The sequence below is a fragment of the Argopecten irradians genome, unplaced genomic scaffold, assembly GCF_041381155.1.
Source record: "Argopecten irradians isolate NY unplaced genomic scaffold, Ai_NY scaffold_0588, whole genome shotgun sequence".
NCBI classification, from domain to species: Eukaryota; Metazoa; Mollusca; class Bivalvia; order Pectinida; family Pectinidae; genus Argopecten; species Argopecten irradians.
The window spans coordinates 5,816-19,247 of NW_027188055.1; the positions used below are offsets into that span (position 1 = coordinate 5,816).

A 13,432-nucleotide genomic window follows, 5' to 3' on the forward strand; every position below is an offset into this window, starting at 1 on the left:
TCCGCTTTCCGATGATCTGAGTGCGAGATGGTTGCGATGGAGACTTGATCTCAACAATTTGAAGGATCTAAAGGTGAACAGATGTCTGAAGCCATCGGACTTTGGTGAAACAGTGTCTGTCGAACTTCATCATTTCTCTGATGCGAGTACTCAAGGATATGGTCAGTGTTCGTACGTTCGGTTGGTCAATACAGACGGTAGAGTTCATTGCGCATTAGTTATGGGCAAGGCAAGGGTAGTCCCATTAAAGCCGATTACTATTCCACGGTCAGAGCTTGTGGCTGCTCTTGTATCAGTGCGAATGAGTGATTCGATGTTGATTAGAGAACTTGACTACAGTAACGTCACTGAAATGGTTCTGGACGGACAGCAGTGTTGTTCTAGGATACATTGCGAACGACTCTCGTAGATTCCACGTCTTTGTAGCGAATCGAGTACAGCAAATCCGCGATCACACGGAGCCATCTCAATGGAAATACGTAACATCAGAGAACAACCCAGCGGACATTGCGTCACGTGGTGCTACAGCTGATGATTTGATAAACCATTCTATCTGGTTCAGTGGACCGCGCTTCTTATGGGAAACTGACCCTCTGGCCAGTTGTGATACTCAGCCAGTACCTTCCTTGTCATTCAAAGATCCAGAAGTAAAGAAGGCACAAGTGTTTGAAACTGCGACAACACCCGTTGAGGAGAAACCTCTTATAGACAGACTGGATGCGTTCTCAGATTGGCAAAGAGCCAAGAAGGCAGTTGCTCTTTGCTTGATATTTAAGCGACGTCTAAGGACGAAGTCTGTGCGATTTTCGGAGTTGAAATCCTCGCTGGAGAAGACAATCGCTACCTCTAAAAACACGCATGACTACAGTAGAGGAGTTGCAAGAGGCTGAGACAGCTATCATAAGTCTGGTTCAAAGGACTTCCTTTCAGAAGGAAATCGAGTATCTACATACTGCAGAAGCAAGTCATAGTTGTGACTCGAAACAGAAGGTATGTCTTAAGAGCTCGTCCTCATTGTGTGGTTTAGATCCCTTCCTGGATGACAATGGCATTCTACGAGTCGGTGGGCGCATTAAACACGGTGATTTCGATGCGAGCGTTAAACATCCTATCATACTTCCAAGGAAATCCCATGTCACCGAGCTTGTGATCCGTCATTACCATGAGCGTGTGGAGCATCAAGGTCGAGGCATAACAACTGGTGAAATTCGAGCGAACGGATTTTGGATAGTCGGCTGTAGTTCCGCCGTGTCTAGTTAAATATCGAAATGCGTGTGACCTGCCGAAAGTTACGTGGAATCACTCAAGGACAAAGGATGGCTGACCTGCCTGCGGATAGATTGTCGCCCGAACCACCATTTACATACAGCGGAGTTGACTTCTTCGGGCCGTTTTATATCAAGGAAGGTCGCAAGGAATTGAAACGCTATGGTGTCATTTTCACATGCATGTCTAGTCGTGCTATCCATGTAGAAACGGCAAACTCGCTTGACACCAGCTCATTCATCAATGCGTTGCGTAGGTTTCTGGCGATACGAGGTCCTGTAAGACAACTGAGATCAGACAGAGGTACAAACTTTGTCGGCGCTGAGCGTGAGCTCAGGGAAGAACTTGAAGGGTTAGACGATTGTCAGTTACAGCAGTTTCTTTCGAGAGAAGGATGTGACTTTATCAGCTTCAAAATGAACGTTCCTTCGGCGAGCCATATGGGCGGAGCCTGGGAGCGACAGATACGCTCGGTTAGAAATGTGCTTGCTTCATTAATGCTCCAATCTGGATCTCAGTTGGATGATGAAACTCTTCGAACATTCATGTGCGAGGCTGCGGCCATCGTGAACAGTCGACCTCTATCAGCGACGAACTTGAATGACCCACATTCAGCGGAACCTCTGACTCCAACCATCTTCTGACGATGAAATCGAAGGTTATTTTATCGCCACCAGGACAGTTTCAAAAGACTGATCTATATTCCCGCAGAAGATGGCGCCGTGTTCAGTACTTAGCCAATGAGTTCTGGAATCGTTGGAGGAAGGAGTTCTTGCAAAACCTGCAAGTTCGGAACAAATGGATTTCGCCAAAGCGGAATATGCGCATTGGAGATGTCGTTCTAATCATGGACGACAACCAAGCAAGAAACCACTGGCGTATGGGCCGGGTAGAAGAAACATTTTGTGGAGAGGACGGATTCGTGCGGAAAGTTAAGGTTGCGGTTGGGGATCCAACGTTGGACAACCAAGGCCGAAGGGCCGACCGAATGAACTTTCTAGAACGCCCTATACACAAACTAGTGTTCCTACATGAAACCGGGGAATTCCACACCGAGGAGCCATGAATTTAAAATACATGATCATGTGCCTGTATATGTATATACTTATTAGATAGTATAGTTTTATTAACATTTAAATGTTGATTATTTCTGACATTAAGATTAAAAAATTATTTCTCATAATTTTGGGGAGCCATGTAACTGTAGTCGGACAGGAGTTATCTCCCTTGTCAGAGCTCGTTGCGGAAAAAGGTAAGAAAGTTCCGAACAGAGGGAAGAAGAAGCCATGTGCTCGGCTGTTAGAATTTATCTTCCACGTGCGTTAACCTGCGAATGCCTGTTTGGTTACGAGGCATAAATCTACTTACGGAACATTGCGAATTGCGCGTATGTAAGCCCAAAGAGGTATGTATAATGGAACATATAGGTTTTCGGTAATTTCTAGCATTTCTAATTATTTGCAATTTGCGGTCGGTTTACTGGCGAGTTATTACAATGTTTGACAATGCGTTCATTGTTTTATCATGATAGCTAAGCTAAGACTGTCTGTTTGTATTTTGCAGTCTCACGTAGAGTTTTGGTAACGAATAAACTCTTCAGTACACCACCAAGACCCTTGGCTTACGTCATTTCTGCGAGTTACGTCCCCTTGATCAGGGCTGCGAAATTGCGATACAGTAACGCACGTCACCTACACCTGGTTCGTGTGTGTTTGCTGTTACAATATGTACAAATTTTAATGTTCTCTTAGATTGAATTGTCCCTTTAAAGTCTGATTCTATGAATACCTTGTTTGTTTTGATAAAACTAAATCCTTCACATGATTTATTTAAGCATTAAATTACCTTCTTGGAGGATTTATGGTCCTATAATTCTCCCTGGATTGCAGACAAATTGAATAACATGCCTTAGCACATTATAATTAATTAGTCAATTAATCATTAATCAATTTACATTTTCCAGACCCTGAGCAAAGTCCATCAGATGTCACATTACCAGAGCCATTGCTGTCAGTTTCTCCAAGCCTTAAGAGTACATCAAGTGGGTATCTATAAATTATTGGAAGAATTCATTGTAAGATAGTATTTGGCTGGTAGGAGAGCTCAAATATTAAAATTCTATTTGTCTGTGAAAAAAATGATGTAAAATAGATCAGAATGTTATGATTAAGTTTGGTTTTTTGAGCATCCATTTCACAGTCATTTAAGATTTTGGAAGGTTGCTATGGAGGGAAGCCTAAGTCTCAAAGAAAATCCTCCAACCTCCTGGCAACTGCCCCACATGGGTGTTGAAAACATGACCCACAGGTGGAGGACTTGAGATATACTTATATACTTATATAGGATTACAAGAAGCGGTATGATGTTATGGTGGATATAGTAATTATTGCTGAGGTAATCATAATGATATTTTTAGAAGATAGAGAGAATTCTCTAATTACTGCTATATTACAAATTAAAGGTTAAAATTTATGTGTATTTGTTTGAACGATTAGAATGTGTTTTTTGTCATATCTGGGAGTATAGCATGACAATTTCTCTTTTACATGTCATGTCATGAAGAACTGAAATTGAAGAAGGAAAAAAGGATCAGGTTCAATCTACCAAGTGATGGGGATAAGAAAGGTGAGATACTTTTGTATGAAAATTTTAATGCCACCAGATTAATAACATTGATTATTGACAGTGAAGATGTTTATTTGATTTTGATTGCATCCTATTAACAACCATGGTCATGAAAGGTCATGCCAGGTTTGAAGTTGGCAAAAAAAAACTTGGAAAACTTGAAGAAAAACTGCCTACCAATGGTTATAGAGTACCTTGACATAGTTATATTTTTAATCAAACATTCAATAACCAGAGCCATATCTTCTAACTATTGTAGTTACCCAACTTAGCAACCAACACCGTTTTTAATTTGACGTCAAACATGCAAAAGTAGACCATTACATATAGATTCAACAGTGCTCTATTGAAAATATCTGTATCCTATTGCGTTCATACCTTTACAGCACTGTTCAATCTCTCATTTATTTACAATAGTTACATTGTAGTTACATATAAATTCCAAAAGATATATTGAAGATGAATAAAAGCGTTTTGAATTTAGATCAAGATCACCAACATGACCATTTGAAGAACCTGATAAGTGTGAGACACTCACAGACACCATCTGTGACCCTCAAGAAAAACTGTCGTTACTATGTATGTGGCGAGGTACTGGACACAAAAGACTTCAGTACGCTGAAAAATCCAAAGTGGTTAAATGATAATTTTTAAGGTAATGATGATACACAGCTAATAAAGCTATTGCCTATTTGATTTCAGAATGACTTTCAATTTCATCCCTTTTTCATATTGAAAGAAATATTAATAATCAAATGCAAATGAATAAACTTTCAAGTCTTTCATTTTCCTGACTATGTTGATATAGAGAATACATGGTTAGTATCTTACAACTGAATGACGTTTCATTCACCGGAAGTTTCAAGTTCTGTGTCAAGTTAGAAAGAGTTCCGTCAGAGATGGAACAACGTCGTGTGATTGTATTGACAGATAAAGCATTTCGTATTGATGGATAAAGCACAAATTTATCCAGCAGTTGTTATCCGTCAGTATGTGCGGCAGTTGCAAGATAAAATTCATTTTGTGGTCATTGCCATATATGGAAAGGCAATTCAACTACACTAGTCCCAAACAACATTTAATCAAAGTAATTGACGTGTTTTCAGGTCATCAATGCATATCTCTCCTTGCTCCAGAGGGAACAAAATGTGGGGGACACTGACCATATCTTTGTGATGCCATCCTATACAGCAGTGCTATGGAGTAAAGGCAAATTTGACCACTGGCTTTATTCAGATGTAAGATAAATCAATATGTGGACAATTAGGAAAGCAAATATGAGATGAATTTTAAGAATATTTATATGTCTTTAACTTTTGAAGTGTTTTAACATGAAATTCAAATTTTAAAAAGTATTTCAATAACATACTCTATACAAAATAATAATGAGATGATCATTATAATAAAATCCAAAACCAAGAGGCATGAAAAACTACTGATGAATGAGGTGTTTTTTTTTCAGGTTAAATTTGCAATGTACAAATGGGTGTTTTTGCCTGCAAATGTTGGAAATCATTGGGTACTCCTTGCAGCCAATATGACCACCAAAACTGTATCTGTCCTTGACTCCATGGGTGGAACTAATCAGACACTTATAAACAACTGGAAGTAAGTGTCATATGTAATACCACTAGCTTTTAAAGATTGAAAGTAGAAAAAAACGTCATTGTACATCTATCAAGAAAATAGAAAATAACATCATTTTATATCTACCATCAACAACATGTATGACTGTACTCTTTTTCTCTAGAAAGTAATTAGCAATGTTACAGAAAGGTAAAAGAATAAAAAAAACAATTTTACAGTTATTTCGCAGACATTTGATATCTTTTAGGGGTACAGTTTCTCGTTTTTAAATTAACACAGGAAATATATGGCCATCAGGTCACAGAAAACAGCCGAGTTGGCAAATGCAATATGGATTTCAGGCCAATTGGTTTCATCTATCCAGAGAGATGGAAATGCTTGTGGTGCATTTGTGTTGTTGGTAAGAATAAATATTAAAGAAATTGTTATATTTTACATCAATGCAAGATTAAAAAAAGGAATATAGTCCTGTTACTCCATGTCTAGAATGCACTTACGATCTCTACACTCCTGGACTATCTCATAGTAAAATTGGAGGCAACAGAACAGGTAATTTAGTTGTTTGATGTACATCAAAAGAGCCATATAACAGTACTCTGTGGTTGACTGTGTGGCTTTGATGTTGGGCGTGCTCTCTCTGTAGTCTTCAAAGGAAAACATTTCAGGCCTGTGATTGGTGGAGATGTTTTCTGATGAGCTGAAATTTTACTATGATATAGTTCAGGGGTGTAGAGATCATAAGTGATCAGAACCCCTGGACTGTGACAAATTAATGTAATTTTAAGCTGTCAGCTAGTACTTTTAATACAAGTTTTCTGTAATTCTTCAATATTACTTGGTATATTACACACATGGAGAAAGTCAAACATGACTTGCGTATATATTACAATAAATTACAGTAAAACCCCTCTAACTCGAACCCGGATTCCTCGAATTCGTCGAACTGGTTGTACGGTCCCGACCGTCTCCCTATATAATCTATGTAACAAAACCCTGTATAGCTCGAACAGCTATTTGTCGAATACCCCTTATTCCCCGAACAGAATTATGTCCCTGTTTCATCAAATACATAGTATTTACCCATGTATTCGTCGAACAGGTGTTCAGCCCTTGAGATTTTTTTTACCTGTGTCACACCTGACTGCACCGACCGACATGGATAATTGCTCATGATCTTGTGTTTATACAGTTTGCGTGTCGAGCCTTTAGGTAATTAAGGGATTAACGGTGTCATTAGTACCTACCTACACGATTGCAAGTAGTTGTTTGATGCTAACTTTATTTGAATATTTCAGAAAAGGCATTAAGTTATTGATGTTTCTCTCGTAATAATCTTCGCTGTAAATACGAAAATACGGAAGTTGTTGATCCGTGTTAATAGAAAGTATGCATTGTGAAATGACAAAAGAGGCGGAAGATATTGCTGACGTCCGCCTAATTATAATTTTTTTTTTTTTTTAATTTCTTTGTTTTCTTTGTTGGTTTTATTCGACAGGCTAACACAATGTTATTTATCGAAAGATGTAAACGATATCAAACGATATATGCAAAGAATGTTGAAAGATAGGGTAATTAAAATGCCATTGTCGTGCATTGTTTGTCATAGTTTGAGACCGGACATTTTGACTGTTGATCATGACCAACCTCGGATGAGTCGAATACCCCGTATTCCTCGAACTATTGACCTGGTCCCACCTGCTCGAGTAATAGGGGTTTTACTGTAGTTGTTTTTTTACATGAGCCTTTTTCACTAATGTAATATCTGAAATTCATGTAACATTCTCTATATTTAACAGAATGCTTTTGTTCTGACTAAGAACTTGCAGCTTGAAGAGGTCAATCATGCTCTTGCCCTGGAAATGAGAGAATTTGTCCGATTCAAGCTGTTAGCATCATCAATGGAACGGCCTTCTCAACGGACAAGATGTGACATGGTTGGGTGCACATCACCTAAACGGGCAACCTGGGTCATGTGCAATGTTTGTGGTAGATGGTCACATTTGCAATGTGTTGGACTAGTTAAGGCGCCAAAGAATGATTACATATGCACAATCTGTGTTGCTCAGTACCAATGAATACTAACTGCAGATATAGAGGTTACACAACACCTGTTCGTCAAGTGGCATAAACATCCTAAATACAATGTCTTCTCACGTGATGACATACTTCAATAGATTGTCACAATAAAAAGATTGTAAACCTAGGCATATTATCTAAATGATCAGTGACAAATTGTGGAATGAGGAAACAGCTGTTTGACACTTATGACTCCAATAAATCATCACAAATGGAAAGAAGATGGTAGAAATAAATTCATGCATTGAATCATCGACTGCGTCCCAAGTGAAGTAGTAGATGAACTCTATTCTAGAAATGTTAATTTGACCTTTGCTCTAAAGCATTTATGTCACCAAGATAGAAAAGCCTTATTTCCTTTAAATTCAAAATGTATTTTAATACTTATATGAGTATCAGTAGTAATCCTTTGATATGCCTCAGAAAAATATAGGTTATAAAGAACTGTAACAATATAGGAAAACCCCTTCTCGACTTTTGTAGGATATTGATGAAGTAAAAGGCTCAACTTGCAATGCGTATTTACTATAATGAACTTGGTAGTCCTATTATTAAGATTTTTTCTTTTAATTCAAATATTATAATATTGGTTCACAATATAAAAATCTAATAATTGTATTATACAAACTGCTTATGAAATGTTGTGCCAAATGATTGAGGAAGGCAACTAGCCCATCTAATTGGGATGCCTTTCTGAAATAGAAACCTTTTAGTCTTGGTATAGGTTTTCTCTGGATAAACCTGATGAAAAACAATATACAAATGTATGATAAAGGCACAAATTTTTGACCATGCAAGGCAAAGCCTTTCAAACTCATCTATATGTGATCTTTATAGATATTTTGTCGGTGATTTTGGAGTACAATATCATTTAAGCAAATATATACCTACCGAAGGTATCTTTACTATAGGTACAGTAAGTGGGGTATATGGCATCCAAAGCATGTGAAAATAAAACTGAATTATTATTTTTTTATCGTTTTGTAACTGGATTACAAAATATTAATTTACAACCAAAAATAGTCAAGTGTTTCATTGGCCCAGGAATGCGAGACATTTTTCAGAAACTCGCAAAATTCCACTATGTGGACACACAAAATGGTCTATTTCGTATTGGCCACCACGTTGTATCATTATATGAATTTCAAATTTCGTGTGAGTAATTGAATGTCATAAGATTAGCAAATTGCCTGGTGTAAATACTGAAATGATGCAAATGCAGCCATACTATCTGAAAGGGTTTTTTTTAAGTCCAATAAATTCATATCTAAATATAATTGTTAGATCAGTTGTTTATCAATAGTAATGATATTTCCATAAAAATAAAAATTATTTTTAAATTAGTGTTGATTGTACATATGTGTATGTTGATTTTGTACAGAATGAAACCAGGGACGGGATTATAAAGAGAAAGAGGGGTAGGGGTAGATGACATAACATGATTTACAGAACAGGATGCGAACCTCTGGCACACCGTGAAAAGTTGTAAGTTCGTAAGTCACTGGCGCGGCTGAAAATGCTCGTAAACTTGGTCTGCTGTACATCTGACTCTGTCATCGTTCATTATTGTATTTAGGAATTTTGATCAATTAAAAGTACTGGCATCTTTTTTGTAAATTATGAGTGTATAATGTTTTTTGTAAATATAAAGTAGTCTCATCATGTATATATCATTGTATTTTATCGTTTCTAAATGTTTAAAAGATCCCGATGCTGTTTCAGTGTTTTCATGACTTTTGTATCTGTTGTGGTTTAGTAAATGACAACAGATAGGACCAGAATACAAGGTGTAGAGTGTATATCTGGTTGTATCTGTTGTGGTTTAGTAAATGACAACAGATAGGACCAGAATACAAGGTGTAGAGTGTATATCTGGTTGTATCTGTTGTGGTTTAGTAAATGACAACAGATAGGACCAGAATACAAGGTGTAGAGTGTATATCTGGTTGTATCTGTTGTGGTTTAGTAAATGACAACAGATAGGACCAGAATACAAGGTGTAGAGTGTATATCTGGTTGTATCTGTTGTGGTTTAGTAAATGACAACAGATAGGACCAGAATACAAGGTGTAGAGTGTATATCTGGTTGTATATCTGGTTGTATCTGTTGTGGTTTAGTAAATGACAACAGATAGGACCAGAATACAAGGTGTAGAGTGTATATCTGGTTGTATCTGTTGTGGTTTAGTAAATGACAACAGAGATAAGACCAGAAAACAAGGTGTAGAGTGTATATCTGGTTATATCTGTTGTGGTTTAGTAAATGACAACAGATAGGACCAGAATACAAGGTGTAGAGTGTATATCTGGTTGTATCTGTTGTGGTTTAGTAAATGACAACAGATAGGACCAGAATACAAGGTGTAGAGTGTATATCTGGTTGTATCTGTTGTGGTTTAGTAAATGACAACAGATAGGACCAGAATACAAGGTGTAGAGTGTATATCTGGTTGTATCTGTTGTGGTTTAGTAAATGACAACAGATAAGACCAGAATACAAGGTGTAGTGTATATCTGGTTGTATCTGTTGTGGTTTAGTAAATGACAACAGATAGGAACAGAATACAAGGTGTAGAGTGTATATCTGGTTGTATCTGTTGTGGTTTAGTAAATGACAACAGATAGGACCAGAATACAAGGTGTAGAGTGTATATCTGGTTGTATCTGTTGTGGTTTAGTAAATGACAACAGATAGGACCAGAATACAAGGTGTAGAGTGTATAGTGTATATCTGGTTGTATCTGTTGTGGTTTAGTAAATGACAACAGATAGGACCAGAATACAAGGTGTAGAGTGTATATCTGGTTGTATCTGTTGTGGTTTAGTAAATGACAACAGATAGGACCAGAATACAAGGTGTAGAGTGTATATCTGGTTGTATCTGTTGTGGTTTAGTAAATGACAACAGATAGGACCAGAATACAAGGTGTAGAGTGTATATCTGGTTGTATCTGTTGTGGTTTAGTAAATGACAACAGATAGGACCAGAATACAAGGTGTAGAGTGTATATCTGGTTGTATCTGTTGTGGTTTAGTAAATGACAACAGATCTAGATAGGACCAGAATACAAGGTGTAGAGTGTATATCTGGTTGTATCTGTTGTGGTTTAGTAAATGACAACAGATAGGACCAGAATACAAGGTGTAGAGTGTATATCTGGTTGTATCTGTTGTGGTTTAGTAAATGACAACAGATAGGACCAGAATACAAGGTGTAGAGTGTATATCTGGTTGTATCTGTTGTGGTTTAGTAAATGACAACAGATAGGACCAGAATACAAGGTGTAGAGTGTATATCTGGTTGTATCTGTTGTGGTTTAGTAAATGACAACAGATAGGACCAGAATACAAGGTGTAGAGTGTATATCTGGTTGTATCTGTTGTGGTTTAGTAAATGACAACAGATAGGACCAGAATACAAGGTGGTAGAGCGTATATCTGGTTGTATCTGTTGTGGTTTAGTAAATGACAACAGATAGGACCAGAATACAAGGTGTAGAGTGTATATCTGGTTGTATCTGTTGTGGTTTAGTAAATGACAACAGATAGGACCAGAATATAAGACATAGAGTGTATATCTGGTTGTATCTGTTGTGGTTTAGTAAATGACAACAGATAGGACCAGAATACAAGGTGTAGAGTGTATATCTGGTTGTATCTGTTGTGGTTTAGTAAATGACAACAGATAGGACCAGAATACAAGGTGTAGAGTGTATATCTGGTTGTATCTGTTGTGGTTTAGTAAATGACAACAGATAGGACCAGAATACAAGGTGTAGAGTGTATATCTGGTTGTATCTGTTGTGGTTTAGTAAATGACAACAGATAGGACCAGAATACAAGGTGTAGAGTGTATATCTGGTTGTATCTGTTGTGGTTTAGTAAATGACAACAGATAGGACCAGAATACAAGGTGTAGAGTGTATATCTGGTTGTATCTGTTGTGGTTTAGTAAATGACAACAGATAGGACCAGAATACAAGGTGTAGAGTGTATATCTGGTTGTATCTGTTGTGGTTTAGTAAAGACAACAGATAGGACCAGAATACAAGGTGTAGAGTGTATATCTGGTTGTATCTGTTGTGGTTTAGTAAATGACAACAGATAGGACCAGAATACAAGGTGTAGAGTGTATATCTGGTTGTATCTGTTGTGGTTTAGTAAATGACAACAGATAGGACCAGAATACAAGGTGTAGAGTGTATATCTGGTTGTATCTGTTGTGGTTTAGTAAATGACAACAGATAGGACCAGAATACAAGGTGTAGAGTGTATATCTGGTTGTATCTGTTGTGGTTTAGTAAATGACAACAGATAGGACCAGAATACAAGGTGTAGAGTGTATATCTGGTTGTATCTGTTGTGGTTTAGTAAATGACAACAGATAGGACCAGAATACAAGGTGTAGAGTGTATATCTGGTTGTATCTGTTGTGGTTTAGTAAATGACAACAGATAGGACCAGAATACAAGGTGTAGAGAGTGTATATCTGGTTGTATCTGTTGTGGTTTAGTAAATGACAACAGATAGGACCAGAATACAAGGTGTAGAGTGTATATCTGGTTGTATCTGTTGTGGTTTAGTAAATGACAACAGACAAGACCAGAATACAAGTGTTAGAGAGTGTATATCTGGTTGTATCTGTTGTGTGGTTTAGTAAATGACAACAGATAGGACCAGAATACAAGGTTGTAGAGAGTATATCTGGTTGTATCTGTTGTGGTTTTAGTAAATGACAACAGATAGGACCAGAATACAAGGTGTAGAGTGTATATCTGGTTGTATCTGTTGTGGTTTAGTAAATGACAACAGATAGGACCAGAATACAAGGTGTAGAGTGTATATCTGGTTGTATCTGTTGTGGTTTAGTAAATGACAACAGATAGGACCAGAATACAAGGTGTAGAGTGTATATCTGGTTGTATCTGTTGTGGTTTAGTAAATGACAACAGATAGGACCAGAATACAAGGTGTAGAGTGTATATCTGGTTGTATCTGTTGTGGTTTTAGTAAATGACAACAGATAGGACCAGAATACAAGGTGTAGAGTGTATATCTGGTTGTATCTGTTGTGGTTTAGTAAATGACAACAGATAGGACCAGAATACAAGGTGTAGAGAGTATATCTGGTTGTATCTGTTGTGGTGTGGTGGTTTACTAAATGACAACAGATAGGACCAGAATACAAGGTGTAGAGTGTATATCTGGTTGTATCTGTTGTGGTTTAGTAAATGACAACAGATAGGACCAGAATACAAGGTGTAGAGTGTATATCTGGTTGTATCTGTTGTGGTTTAGTAAATGACAACAGATAGGACCAGAATACAAGGTGTAGAGTGTATATCTGGTTGTATCTGTTGTGGTTTAGTAAATGACAACAGATAGGACCAGAATACAAGGTGTAGAGTGTATATCTGGTTGTATCTGTTGTGGTTTAGTAAATGACAACAGATAGGACCAGAATACAAGGTGTAGAGTGTATATCTGGTTGTATCTGTTGTGGTTTAGTAAATGACAACAGATAGGACCAGAATACAAGGTGTAGAGTGTATATCTGGTTGTATCTGTTGTGGTTTAGTAAATGACAACAGATAGGACCAGAATACAAGGTGTAGAGTGTATATCTGGTTGTATCTGTTGTGGTTTAGTAAATGACAACAGATAGGACCAGAATACAAGGTGTAGAGTGTATATCTGGTTGTATCTGTTGTTTTTTAGTAAATGACAACAGATAGGACACAGGAATACAAGGTGTAGAGTGTATGTCTGGTTGTATCTGTTGTGGTTTAGTAAATGACAACAGATAGGACCAGAATACAAGGTGTAGAGTGTATATCTGGTTGTATCTGTTGTGGTTTAGTAAATGACAACAGATAGG

At 37.4% G+C, this 13,432-nt stretch overlaps 2 protein-coding genes across 3 annotated transcripts; both read left to right on the top strand.

Annotated features, from left to right (window-relative positions):
- Positions 1-1,268: 1,268 nt before the first annotated feature.
- On the top strand, positions 1,269-1,910 carry LOC138313080 (uncharacterized). The gene has a single exon (XM_069253729.1). It carries the CDS (start codon positions 1,269-1,271, stop codon positions 1,908-1,910), a length of 642 nt encoding a protein of 213 aa, XP_069109830.1.
- LOC138313081 (uncharacterized) lies at positions 1,288-9,259 on the top strand. 2 transcript variants are annotated; one of them, XM_069253730.1, is made up of 8 exons: positions 1,288-2,671; positions 2,830-2,966; positions 3,230-3,307; positions 3,829-3,891; positions 4,998-5,129; positions 5,354-5,499; positions 5,758-5,878; positions 7,275-9,259. In XM_069253730.1, the coding sequence occupies exons 4-8, from the start codon at positions 3,877-3,879 to the stop codon at positions 7,551-7,553; spliced, it is 693 nt and encodes a 230-aa protein (XP_069109831.1). In that variant the 5' UTR covers positions 1,288-2,671; positions 2,830-2,966; positions 3,230-3,307; positions 3,829-3,876; the 3' UTR covers positions 7,554-9,259. The 2 variants fall into 2 exon arrangements, with proteins under 2 accessions (XP_069109831.1, XP_069109832.1); XM_069253731.1 differs by lacking the exons at positions 1,288-2,671; positions 2,830-2,966; positions 3,230-3,307 and adding an exon at positions 3,385-3,660.
- Positions 9,260-13,432: the final 4,173 nt, after the last annotated feature.